This window comes from Vicia villosa, linkage group LG6 (assembly GCF_029867415.1).
Source record: "Vicia villosa cultivar HV-30 ecotype Madison, WI linkage group LG6, Vvil1.0, whole genome shotgun sequence".
NCBI lineage: Eukaryota > Viridiplantae > Streptophyta > Magnoliopsida > Fabales > Fabaceae > Vicia > Vicia villosa.
In genome coordinates, this window is record NC_081185.1 from 147,509,074 (window position 1) to 147,523,485 (window position 14,412).

The window sequence follows — 14,412 nt, forward strand, 5'->3', positions numbered from 1 at the left end:
CATACTTCTTTTGAATTATTAATAATGAAAATGATAGCAATTAAATGAAAATAAGAGGATTTGGATTCTATCCTTCCCTTTCTCTCATGCTTCCATCATGCTCAAAAAATCTTAACTATTAATTCACTTAATTTATTTGTCTTTTATGAACCATTACTTTATGGTGTGGATCTAACAACCATTAAATTAAAAAAAAAAAGGAAGGAGGGATGAATCATAAATATTGGAGACGGGTAAGTTTGGTCTAGCAATTATATATACATTATTTTTATTTTTATTTTTTGGTTTAATTATTTAAAATTTGGTGTTGAGTAGATAGTGTAACAGATTCTGAAAATTAATCAAATTGAAATCAACTATAATTATAAATAGTAGTATTATATTGTATTAGTAACTATGATTTTTTTATTCCGATCATAAATGATCGATGAACAATTGATATGGATTGTAACGGTAGACTCAAGCTTCCAGTACAGTAGAGTAGCAGCCGACTTACAAGGTTAACTCTCTAACGCCAAAGTTAATATGAGTGAGATAAAACAAATGAGATTTTAATTCGAATTACCTAAGAAATAGTTCATTCTCCCTTTTACGGAGTTTCTATGGAGATCAGGAGATTTTGCTGAGTTCTTTTGTGTGATGTCAAGGGTTAGCTTCTCCATCTTGACGAGATCTAGTAGCAACCTGGCTTTAGATCGAAGGTGATATGGTCGTAAATTTTCGCAGGACTCAGTTATTGATTCACTAAGATGATGCCACAGTTCTGTACTAGAACCATAATTGTGATTGATTTGTGGTGATGGACTCATGATGCGGTGGTGCAGGGTGGATTTGCAAGGTTAACATTCTAACGCTCAAGTCGGTTACAGAGTCCAAAATGAGTGAAGTAAAAGTATAAAATTAGAAAGTGTATATTACGTCTGTCGTGTGTCATATATATATAATGGACAATTTTATTTAGGCTTGATATTTGGATCTTACCTGTATTGGGTCTCTAGTTGGCTCATAACAGTTTCAAATGTTTGGATCAACTTATCAAAGAGTAGTCTTATATGAGTTAATGTAACTTTGAAATTCTAGAGGATGGACAAGAGTTTCCTGAACTACAAGTTATGAGCTTTCCCCTTTAGGTATTTGGGCTTTATAATGGAGGATGGTCCTCGCTTGGAGGCTACATGGGAACCCCTGATCTCTCATATTTCTAATAGACTTTAATCTATGCTCTATGTGGGAACCATTTAAGTTTAATCTCCATATTTTACCTTTCTTTTTTGAAGATGTTGAAAAAGATTGTCATAATTTATAGGATGTCTTATTATGGAAGAGTTAAAGGGGGTTTAAGATTTATTGGGTTTGGCGGTCATATATTTGCAAGTTGAAGTATGGAAGTGGGATAAATATCATAGATCTGCATCAGGTCAACTTTGTTATAAAAGGAAAATTGTGTTTAAAAATTCCTAGAACTGATGATGGTCTTTGGCACGATATTTTATTAGTGTGTTATAGGTCTCTCTTAATTTTGGGAGTATGTAGGGTAGGGCTTATTGGGTTAGGAAGACATCATCTTAATATAAAAGTATTTTTCTTCTTGGATCTGATTAGTCTATTGATTCACGTTGGTTCATGGATGGTAAGTATAAAATATTCATGTTGGTCTTTGAACATCCTTTTGGGAGGATTTAGAGTGTGAAAAGGTATTTCTTAAAACTAAGTTTGGAAGACTCTATCAAGTTTCAACCCAAAAAGACTTCACTAAAAGTAACATGGTATCATGATAGATAGGTGTTTGGGATTGGGGCTTTGGGTGGATGAGAGGTATTTTTATGGGAGAATGACCTTCTTAGAACATTATTGTCATGAATCGCTTTGTCCCAATAGGGTGTTGACGTTTTTAAGTGGTGTCATAATGTGAGGTTTTATATACTTTTAGCCCAACTTATAATGCTCTAGTAAATCAGCTATTGCTGAAGAATAAAATATAACACTATTACATATTCTCTAATATGGTATCTAGATCCCTGGTTAGGGTTTTCCATAACTAGTGAGACTACTTACCATTATACTACAACGACTTGTTGGGATATTGACCACTATACAACAACAACTTGTATTATAAATTGACTTCGTACGACTTAACCCAATTCAATGGAGATGGATCCTACTCGATGTCCACTATCCCTAATTGGTTAGAGTGTGAGCAATGATGACAATAATGAAAATGATTTTCCACCAATTGTCATCGGCCATGGAGGAGGTTATGGTAACATCAACAGTAGAGGTCGTGAGAACAACAACGGAGGAGGTAATGGAAATGGTAACAACATCACTGGTCGTTTTGACGATGATCTCGATTGTTGTGATAGAGATTATGGTACATGCTTCAATGATTTATAGGGTTCTTCAACCTTCCTCAAAGTCAATGTCTCGAAGATTAACAATTGAAAGATATAATTCATGGGCTAGAGACGTCACTTTGGTAATGAACGATAAATTCCTCCCAAATCTTTGGTTTGAAGTCAAAGTTATGTCATGCTAAGCATGGCGATACATATGTAACTAGTTATTACAAAGAAATTTTAACCTTGTGAAAAAAATTAGATCTTTGTTATGATGGAAACTGGAAATGTGTAGAAGTCTCGTTCCTTGAGTCACAAGAACATGGTAGTGTCTTCGTGTTTCTTGTTAGACTAAATAAAGATCTTGATGAAGTTATAGATCTAAGTTTATGAAAGACACATTTAAAAACCTTTGGGAAAACGTTTTTTTGAAATAACAAGGGAAGAAGCATGACAAACAGTTATGATTGGACAGATCTCTCAGAGTATTTAACATGAAAGTGTTATTAAGGTCGCTAGAAACTTCATTAAAGGTGGGAAACCACACAAACCATGTTGTGATCACTATATGCGTGATTATCATACTCGTGAAACATGCTGGAAGTTCAATAGAAAACCTACTAATTGAAAGAAGAAAAGAGATAATGAGTGTTGTTCCCTTCAAACTAGTAATTTTGATCAAGGAAAGGTGATTCTCTTGATTTTATAATGATATCATAATAACAACAGCGATCACAAAACATATTATATAGCGATCACAAATTTGTATTTCCATCATTTATTTTAAAATCTAATGATTCAGATTCATTCTCATGTTCTCACATAAAAATAGCATTCTCATATGATACGCCATTTATATATATATATATATATATATATATATATATATATATATATATATATATATATATATATATATAGTATGAAAATTAAAACATAATGAGAAGACAAGAGAATACTTTTGAAAGGTTTTCAAATTGTTAGTGTGATTTCAAATGAGCACCAGGCCCCTTTATATAATATGGAAGTCATAAATTATGAGGTCAAATCAAATGTCAGATGAATGGACACTAAACATTTTAGATCCAATTTATAAGAGCAAGGAGGATATACAAATTTGTGCAGATTATAAAGAGATTAAGCTTATGAGTCATACCATGAAGTTATGTGAAAGAGTGAGTGAACGGGGACTAAGAATAGAGACTCAAGTTACTCAATATCAATTTGGTTTTATGTGTGGAAGGTCAATCATGGAAGCAATCTATCTACTACGGTGTATGATAAAATAATATTTGTTGGACCAACAAGAACTTGTACTTAATTTTCATTGATTTGGAAAAGACAAATTATTGAGTGCCTAGAGAGATTATGTGAAAATTCCTAGAGAAGAAAAGGGTTATAATTGTTTATATTCGATTTATTCAATATATATGTATGAAAGGGGTATTGACTAGTGTGCAAACACATGACGAGAGATGAATTATTTCTCCATTGCAATAGGATTGCATCAAGGTTCAACCCTAAGCCCCCACCTTTTTTTTTTAATTTTGAATGTACTCACATAACACATCTAAGAGCTAGCACTGAGATGTAAGGTATTTTCATATGACATAGTCCTACTTGAAGAGTCAAATGAGATTTAAATGAGAGATTTGAGACTTGGAGACGAGTCATAGAAATGTGCAATATTCGCCCAAGTAAAAGTAAGACGAGGTATGTAAAATATAAGTTCAGCAAAAAAAGTATTTTTAACTTAGAAGTGAAAGTAGCATAAATGAGAATGTTGCGCTAGATGTATGGTAAAATTAGACTGGATAAGATTAGAAATGTTAATATTAAATAAAGTGTTAGGATAACTTATTGTAAAAAAGATGGTAGAAAACCGACCTATTGTAAGGAGAGTGGATCAAAACGAATTCAGACATAACCGACACCATTTAATTGAATAATGCAATGTATGGATCCGCGTTTCCCCATACAATTATCGCGTCCAAGACACGTTAATGTAAAAGCTACACTTTTCAGCTTCTATTGAACGCACAGTAGCGGTGCTTCATCGAAAAAACAAACATATACTAAGTCTTATTCATGAATCATTTTCTTAATATCTCTCCTGAAGCTCTAAAATACTTTAGTTGTTGTCATGTCATTTAGTTGTTGTCATGTCATATATTGGTGGTTGTAATACTTGCATTGCATACTACTTTTTACCTTATACGTAACTTGATGAGAAAAGTAACCTAACATTACAAAGCAAAAATGTTACACGATATTGCTCCTCTCCCTCAAATTCGTAGACAAAAGCTAAACGCCAAAATCAAAAATAAAAGTAATCTTGAAGAGTAAGTATCATAATAATAATAATAACAAAAGAAAATCACCATTGACCCAGATTTCCATTAGAGAAAGTTCTTCCCTGCATCTAATTAAACATGAAGTTGATTAAAGACAAATTAATTTCAACTCACCCTACAAAATTACACATTTTAATTTAACAATAACTAGTACCATAAGTTCCAAAATATAATAAAATTCTATGACATAATTGAAACTACAAATCCACACAATCTGGTGGAGAACAAACAAATAAAAAACAACCAAATTTTCCATGTCTGCTTTTCTGCACATTACCAATCCAATTTCACTTGTCCAACTCAAAGCATGCAATCAGTTCTTGCAGGCAACCTTCTGAAGAAATTGAGTGGCACTGAAGGAAGCTTGTGCCGAAACCTCGGATGTCTCAACACATAAATTCCACTGAGAAGAGCCACAACTTGAAATGGAGTCACATAAAGAACAATAGCAGTAATCAAACAGAATAGTACAAACAGTGCAGTAGCTCTTGGATCTCTCCAGCTAAGCAAAGACTGCAGTCTTTCACCTTGAGTAGCCAAATCGCCGACAACAGTTTGAATTCTACCCGCGATACTTCTAAGACGGTCGTATCGCATCCTCACTATGTCGGAAGGTCTTGTGGTCGGGAATGTGTCGAACTCTTCGTCTAGCTCGTCAGGGTGAGCGGAATCTGCGTGCGAGAGACGTGTGTCCATGTGAGGAGGGTGTCTGGGCCTCCATCTATAGTACCAAACTCCAATCAAAAAGAGGTAAAGGAAAATTGTTGGTAAGATAAGTTCAGGGTACATGACAAGTATTATAAACAAGATGTGAATCAGAACTGTTGTGATAGGGTTTTTCCAATTGCAGATTTGGTCAAACCATTTTCCAACAGCAATTAATCCACTCAAAACTCCCATGATTCTGAAAAAATTCGCTTTGCTTCGTCGCATACTCCACATGTGTGAACCTACATCCAGCATATATTCCACAACCTCCTTTCTCAGAGGCGGCTCAGCACGACTTAGTCTCATCGAAACAATCTGAGTGGCTTGATGCCTCAGACTATCGAGCTGGCTTACGGTTAATGGATGAATGTAATGCATCTTAGGCAACAGAGGATTTGAATACATGTGCATCATGTTAAGCAAAGATGAGCAAGTAAACCTTACAGCCAATTGAATTTCTCCCATTTTCTTCACCCCAGTTGGATGAAGAACTAGAAGAGGATAGGAATGTGTGTATACTCGGTCAGTCTCAAGTGTGGAAAGACGGATTCTTACCTTCCCGATTTTTGAATCTCTCTGTCCTCCAGGTTTATCACCACCCCCGTGCAAATGACAGTTATCGAATACACCTATTGTAATGACAGTGCATGGATCAAAAACCTCCCAAGTATACTGCTCGTTCCACCTAGGCGCAAAGCTATCGATGATGGTTCTCGTCCGCACCCACTTCTGTCCATACTTAGCTACACAATAAGCATCTGTTGTCCCCCTACCGTTACTTGTTTTCATCGGCATCAAACCTGAAGCATTCAATATCCCAACTTCAAGAACTCCAATATTAGACTTCCACAGCTGTTTCGCAGTTGGCCGAAGATCACTACTGTAGTGAGTAGATTCGTCCAAAACATGATAACCACCTTCTAAACAGACCCTCATATGAATCCTGCTCGAAAACTTGATTTCCTTCTTCTTATCCCCTTCCATAATAACAACATGTTTTTCAATAGTGAACCACCTAGTGTTCACAGGTTTGTGATCGAGTCTCCGGTCCATCATCTGTAAAGGAATAGCACACTTCCCTAGCAGTTCCTCTTTGTTAGGTGCAACCCTATCTTCCACACTCAAAATTAGCGGCTCCTCAAACGGTTCTGCAGCCACAAACATCAAATCCTCATTCCACATTGGATTGATACTCCTGCTCTGAGATATTCTAGTCCTCAACGTCTGATTTCCCAAAATAGCCTTCACATAAACCTCTGGAAACCTTCCCTTGTCCGACGGCTGCAAATCCTGTGCCTCAATCACATTAACCCTCAAATACCAAAGCTTTGGTGACAGATAAACCTTCGACCTAATGTTTGCAAGAGCATCAGTCCCACTAACAGTGGCCGCATCCGAATGCCACGCCTCCGGAAAAGCCTCATCAGCCTGAGTACCCATCCAAACAGCCAGCATCAGCTCCCCTTTCGCCTTATCCCCCTTCCTATCCTCCAACCTATACCACTGCGGCGCAAGAGGACTATCCGGCGGAACCCTCTTCGGAACCTCATTAAGATCAAACCAAACCCGCCCAATAAAATCATCCTTCACAACATCCTTATCCTTCACAGTAACCTCAAGAACAGAAGCCTGAATCCGATCCTTCGAAAACGCAAAAACCTGACTCCACTCCGGATTAGTCTTCTTCTCAAAATGCCTAGTAGTCCCTTTATAGTTACCAAGCTTAACCTCAACATAAGGGTCACAACTTCCAGTAACATCCTTTGCAGGTAACTCCTTAGCCTTCACAACCCTCACATAAAGATACTGCATTTGCTCAACAAGATCATAGGTACTAGTAAGTTTATCTCCAGAAACCTTACCACCACCGAGGTGGGGTTTGGTCTCTTTCAACAGAAAATCTTCTGGTGGAGGCCTCTGCATCTTCTCAGCTCTAAGATTACAATCTTTGTTCACAAGTGTTTTTGAATTAAACAATGAACCGTTCCAATGAGCCTAAAAAAGAGAAAAATACGGTCAGTCAAATAGCCGTTACAGTGTAGCAAATCGAGTCACCTAAATTCTCGGGAAATAAATTAAAATAAAATACATAAACTAAGAAAAATATAAGGAAACTCAAAAGCTGCAATTAATGCAATATATAGTGGATGTACACATAGATCTGTGACAATATCGAGAATGTGGAGAATCAAGATTTACCTTATAATAATTAATAATAAATTAGTTAATCTAACAGCTTTCTATGCTTTAGATCCGAATTTCACTCTGTAAGACCAGAAAATCAAAAAAAATTAAAATTAAAAAATATAAATATAATAATAAAAGAGACCGAACAATAATCCGAACCTAAAAAGAATGTTTGAGAGCGGTTGCCGACACCGACAACAGAATGCAGCATAAATTTCATAAACAAAAGATGGATTATTATGTTAAGAAGTACCTTGGATGGAGTGAATGAGTTTGTTTTAGAGAAGAAAAGGAAGTGCTGATGGAGGTGTAGATAGTGAGGGGGTGTAGAAGGAAGAGTGTGGTTTTGCTTTTGATAGGATCTGATGAATCTATGTGAAATATACAAAGAAGCTCCCTACTTTGCCTTTTTGCATAGTGGTGGACTGGACCTCTGTTGCTGTACAGGGTGGTGAAGGAATGGACGTGGACCCACTTCACGCGTGTGAAATACTTCGGTCGGTATTCACACGTGTGAGTTTTTGCCTTTATAATATCCAATACTTATGTTGCATGATTTCTTAGAGGTAAATACATTGGAGAAATTAACTTCGGTAAATAAATAAATATATAAAAAAAAAAGTTTATGAATCTAGGAAAAGTTATGTTATTTGTTGAAACATAAAGTAAAGTGATAAAGATGGAATGGCAAATGTAGTTGATATCTGACGATGGATTATGAGATTAGTGGTTTGAGAAAGGATAGAGATGGAATTTCAGCCTCGTACTTTTTTGGACTATTATTTATTGATCGGTTGGCAAGTTTGGAAGGGCTCTTATCTTTTCTATTGACTGAAGAAAGCTAACATGGCAACTTGTGACCCACTAATCATACTTCTTTTGAATTAATAATAATGGAAATGATAGCAATTAAATGGAAATGAGATGGGTAGTTTGTTCACCAATTATATGGAAATGAGATGGGTGGTTTGTTCAACAATTACATACATTATTTACAGATTTGTTATTGGGTTGTTTGTTTAAAAATTGGTGTTGTGTAGAAAGTGTAATAGAGTTAGCAAATTAGTCAAATTGAAATCAAATATATTTATAGTAAATAGTTTATTGTATTAGTAAATAGTACATCGGTTATTACGAACAAAAAAAATACATCGGTTACCCGTACATGTTAATATAACAAAAAAATGTTGTTGTGTCATAATAATAAACTTAACAATGGTAAAGTATAAAATATTTAAGTGAAAAAACATTTGTAGTACATTGAACCTATAAAATTAACATAATGAAAGAAACCAATTAAGATTTATGGTGAAAGTTTAGATTTAGGCTGAGATGCATTGCACCAATGTTTGGATTCAATGTGGGATAGACATTATTTAATTAACTCTGTGTTTTAATATTCAAAAGTAAATTTAGAACTTTTCATCTTCATATTATAGCAAATAGAGTATTATTTACTTAGAAATGTATGGGTATGGTTCAATTGACTTAATCAATCATATAAGGCGGAAGACTTTAGCCTTTTGATGGACAAAAGTGTTAAGAGGAAATTGTTTATGGTTATGAGTTTGGTAATGGAGAGGTACAAGTATCTCACACTCAGTACGCAGACGATACTCTAATTATGGAAAGAAGAAGTTGGAAAAACGTGTGGGCAACCAAAGCAATTTTACAGCTTTTCGAAATGGTATCGAGGTTGAAAGTGAATTTCCACAAAAGTTGTTTAATATGCATAAATGTGTCAAAAGATTGGTTGAAGAGGCGGCTTCAGTTCTGAATTGCAAGGTTGGAGGGACGCCTTTCAAGTACCTCGAATTCCGGTTGGAGGGAATCATCGTAGGTTGAGCGTGTGGAAGACAATAATTGATGTAGTGAGAGGTAGATTGGCATCTTGGAATAATAGACACTTATTGATCGGAGGTCGGATAGTTCTTATAAAATCAGTTCTGAGTGCTCTTCATGTACTATTTGTCATTTTTCAAATCTCCCACATGTATTATTTCAAAGCTTGAATCCATGTTCAAGAATTTTCTATGGGGAGGGGGCTGGATGGGAGAAAGGTAAATTGGGTGCAGTGGGAGAAAATCTGTCGGGAGAATGGCGAAGGAGGATTGGGGATAAAGGACTTAAAAACTTTCAATTTAGCATTGATGGGAAAGTGGAAGCGGCGGCTTCTAACGGAGGAAGATAGAGGTTGGGTGAAGATTTTGAAAAGTAAGTACGGTAAACTAGAGTTCGGGCAGAATAAGACGAATAGGTTTAGTCCACTATGGTGGAGAGACTTGTGTCTTTTGGATAAAGAAGACAACAAATTTGGAACGTATTGGTTTGAGAATAATACATTTGTAGAGTTAGGAGATGGGTCAGGTGCTTCATTTTGCGGAGATTTGTGGCTGAAAAGAAGAGCTTAAAGTGGAGGTACCCGGATTTGTTTAAACTGACTAGTGTGAAGAATATAATTGTTAAAGAGGTCATTTTTGTGGCAACGGTTCGGCGGAATGGATTGGTGAATGGAAAACTAGTTTAAAAAGGGGTTAATAGTAAGTGTGAGGAGGAGATTAAAAGTAAAATCAGAGGGATTGTTTTGCGGGATGAGGAGAAAGATAAGTGGGGGTGGGAAAAAGGCGAGTATTCGGTGAAGGATGCATATCAAGAAATCATGAAAAGGAAGAAATTCCAAACAGAAGCAAATACAAATCTAGCGGTTGCGTGGAATTCTCTCGTACCTCAATTAATTTCGATTTTGGTTTGGAGAATTTGGCAAAATAGAATTCCTAGTAGAGACAAGCTGGGTAACAGGGGCATTTTAGTCAACTCTCAAAATTCATGTCTGTTTGGTTGCGGTATAGAGGAAAATGCCGCATATATTTTCTTCGAATGTCCGTCGGTTATGGCTACATGGAGCGAGGTCCTCAAGTGGCTCGAATTTTCCAATGTCCTACACAATTCTGCTTTGCAAAATTTTGTTCTATTCGCAGGTTTATGCAGTGGTGGTAAAGTTGCCCAGGACAGGTTCGTCATCAATTGGTTCGCGATTATGTGGAATATTTGGAAAAGAAGGAACGAGAAGATTTTCAGAAATTCGAAAGAGAACATTAGAGCTGACATCTTCGACATTCAAGTTTCTTCGTGGAGATGGGTAAAATCAAAGATTAAAGGATTCTGCCACGACCTTCATCATTGGATGTCGAATCCAAAATTGTGCATTGGGTGGAAGGATTAGCTTGCAACTTCTTTGCCTTTGGCCGGCGTTGCAGCCTTTGCGCCTCTTTTTCGGATAGGTCCTGTTTGAGCTTGCAGAGCTACTGTCTGTTTTTTCTGCTTGACCATGGTATTTGGGTTGTTTGTTGTAAGGGTTTGTCTAATTTTTCTGGTATACTTAAGAATTGGTTGGCACTATAATCTTCTGTTCTGGTTTTTCTCCAAGGGATTGGTTATTTGATTGTACTGGTTTAGGCATCTCTTAAAATATATTTGGCTTATTAAAAAATCATATAATGCATGTTTTTATATAGTCTAAGGTTTACGAATGGACAATCAATCTTCTTAATAAATTGAATTCTTGCATAAAAATTTTGTGTGGACTTATAGCGTAGACAATAGAAAGTTAGTTACTGCATCTTTGAAGGTTATTTGCACATTTTTTACAAGATACTGGTTACTCAGACAAACACAATCAAACGAGCTTTCACTCTTCCTCTCTTTCACAACTCTAAAGCTTCAAATCTTGGCATCTTCATTTTTACTTTAGCATCATACAAAAACCTTGATTCTTTTTTACGAGGCTTGATATATCTTCATGTTTATTAACATCATATGAGAGTTGAGAGGTCGGACCACCAGTGAACCTTAAAATAGAAGTATTCACTTGAATTTTGTTTGACTGTAACATTGACTTCAAAGAGATGATTTGATCTTCAAGAGGATAACTTGATACACTTTGTCTAGAACCTTGAATCTTATTCTGATGAGGCTTGAGATAAGTATTCATAATAACCTCAATCATAAGGTAAAGTACTTGATCAGAGATCTTTGTTGGATTCACCAAATTCCATTTGACATAAGGTATTTTCTTCACGTATAGGCATAGATAAATTGATCTTCAAGCACAAAAATGATACTCAAACTTTATATTGTTTAAGCCCCATCACTTGAGTAACATTCCAAGCATCATCACTTTATAAACAAATTTTCAAGCACCTTCATTTGAACAAATATATCATACACCAGCACTTAAACCATCCTTAAACATCAAGCTTAATGGGGAGTCTTCTTAAGTGCGTTGTCAACATAAAAAATAAATTTAACATGTTGTTGCAGACTTGATACCTACATGCACATAGATCCATAAAATTTAATATCCCTAAAGTACTTAAAAATATTTGGGTGCCAAAGGTAAAAAATTAATTTATTCTATAGGGACGCTTTATAGCTCCAAGGATCAAAATGGAAATCGAAAAAAAATTATGCAAAGCATGAGTTCTAAAATTCCGCTAAAAGATTTAATCTGATGTTAGAAGAATTCTTTAGAAGAAGTTTTTCAAGAATTTTATTGAAAGATATCTAACAAAAGAAGATATGGTTTTTAAAATTATTTCTTGTATCAAATAATTCAGAGAGGTGCAAAAAAGGAAGAGATTAAAGCTTGATTCCATATTAGTCAAAGGGGGAGAAATCTCTCCTCAAAAATCTCTGAGAGTTTAAGGTAAGACACTTGGTAGAAGAATAAACTAAAACAACTTTAGTTATTTCTCTAACAAGTGCTTATTTAAATTACTTAATCCTTTCAATTATTTCTTCACTAGTCAATTGTTTGAGAAATGAAGTGCTTTAGCAGATCGGGTGTAAAACCAAATAAGAAGACTGGACAAAAATAAAATTTGAGCCTATAATCCTTCAAGGTCCAAGCGAACTAAAAAAGACTAAAAAAAACCTCTTAATTGATTAACCCTAAGGTTCTAACCGATTAAAACTATATCTTTTTCAAATTTGGTGTCTCAAAATCATATACAGTCGATTAAAATACCAAATCTCTACAGCAAATCATCTCTCAATCAAAATCAAACTTCATTAAATTTCTAATCAATTAAAGAAAAAAATTTAATAAATTAATGGAGTTATTTTTTTGAAGTTTCTCAAATTAATGATTTGGTTCTAAAATACCTCAGTTCACCCATGAATTTATTCAACCAAATCAAATTCATAAACACTTTTCAAAGGCTGTAAAGAGGTACATTATTTCTACTCCTTTATTCATCCTTTAGGTTTCTATTTCTTTTTCTTTGCCTTTATTTTTCTCTCTTATTGCAACTGTTATCAACATCATGGTATCAACGAAGACTCCACTTGTTAGAAATTTCTCCAAGTATCAAAAAGATCGCCATGACAAATTCTTTCTCAACTGCCATATTTTTATAGCGACATATTTGAATGCATACTTCTTCAATGACTATTATCTCACATCATATATGCCTAAGATTACTTAAATACTTTTTGTTACAGAAACTGAAGCCATCATATATAAGATTAACCATAATTTCCTACGTGAATCTAAGTTTCAAAGGTTATTCTCTTGTACTAGAAGTTTGCATACCTAAAATATCTCACACCATGCAATATTTTGGAAAATTGAGCAAGCAGTTATCATGTGGGAAAGCCTACGCCATTGAAGCCCATTTTGGTTCTCTCAACTTCAAGCAATCGATTGCTATTAGAATCCTTCTGATAAATTATATGGGAAGTTTCAAATTACCTATCAAGGTAAACCTTTTAAAAGTTATGAACCACCTCTTACACCATGTTGTGACATGCGTGCTTCTTCCAAAAAGTGAAGGTAGAGAAAAACACAAGAAAGGGGAATTTGAATTGAGTTTTCTAAAACTTTTAATCTTTGAAAATATTTTCGCAAAGGTCAATGAGATAGTTAAGAGGGAGAAGAAAAAGAACATGTTCAGTTATACATGTCTGCCTTAGAAAAGATTAATCTTGTCCACCCTCCAAGGTGATTCGCTTTAGAAAAAGATTAAATCTACTAATCTTGAAAGATTACAAACAACCTCTAAGAGTCTAGAAAGATACCTTATCCCTCTCAAGTATAGAGACTAACAACCTAGTTACTTTAGGAATATAAATCTCAACATATTTCCAAAGGGTTATGTTTACAATATATTGTTTCTAAAAAGCATATTGAAACATAAATAGTTTATCACAAATGATAACACAATCTAATGAGCAATAACTCTTGTGTTCTTACAGATTCTTAGAAACTAGACTTCTCACAATGGAGTGTTCAACACAGTTTCTCTGATATCTTTCTTTCTCCTTTTCTCTTTGAGGTTTATTTGCTGAGTTTTTGAAATAGCTTGAATATCGTTGTTCACTAGAAGCTTCCTCAAAGGAGAGCATCTCTTATATATAGTCACGTGAAAAGATGACCGTTGGGATAGGAAAAGACGTAGTTTTCCTTGACGTAACGGCTCTAAAAATCCGTGGGGAACAAAGAGCACACGAAAGACAGAATCATACAATACGTCCTGCAAAAGTGGAAAGGATGATGTACTGTTGTACCATATTGTTTCTTTTGTAAGTTTTAATCATTCTTCATTTGAGATGTACTTATTATCTGAAGTTGAGATAGAAATGAATACATCATGTAACATAGACGTTCTAAGAGACAATATTATTCTGATTCAAAAAGAAGTCTTCAGAGCTATAAGCAGAAGCCTATCTGAACAACAAAGTCTGAATTCTGATCTTGAAGCATATCTGAGCTAAAGTATGATCTTGAAAAGTAGCTTCGCTTCAAAACATTTGTAAATCCTTTTTCT

The 14,412-nt window shown here is 35.0% G+C and overlaps 1 protein-coding gene across 3 annotated transcripts; it reads right to left on the reverse strand.

Annotated features, from left to right (window-relative positions):
- Nucleotides 1-4,694: 4,694 nt before the first annotated feature.
- Nucleotides 4,695-8,179, reverse strand: LOC131610398 (FT-interacting protein 3-like). 3 transcript variants are annotated; one of them, XM_058882343.1, is made up of 3 exons: nt 7,839-8,179; nt 7,598-7,663; nt 4,695-7,393 (listed from the first exon to the last, which is right to left on the reverse strand). In XM_058882343.1, the coding sequence occupies exon 3, from the start codon at nt 7,319-7,321 to the stop codon at nt 4,991-4,993; it is 2,331 nt and encodes a 776-aa protein (XP_058738326.1). In that variant the 5' UTR covers nt 7,322-7,393; nt 7,598-7,663; nt 7,839-8,179; the 3' UTR covers nt 4,695-4,990. The 3 variants fall into 3 exon arrangements, with proteins under 3 accessions (XP_058738326.1, XP_058738327.1, XP_058738328.1); XM_058882344.1 differs by lacking the exon at nt 7,839-8,179 and adding an exon at nt 7,745-7,815; XM_058882345.1 differs by lacking the exon at nt 7,598-7,663.
- Nucleotides 8,180-14,412: the final 6,233 nt, after the last annotated feature.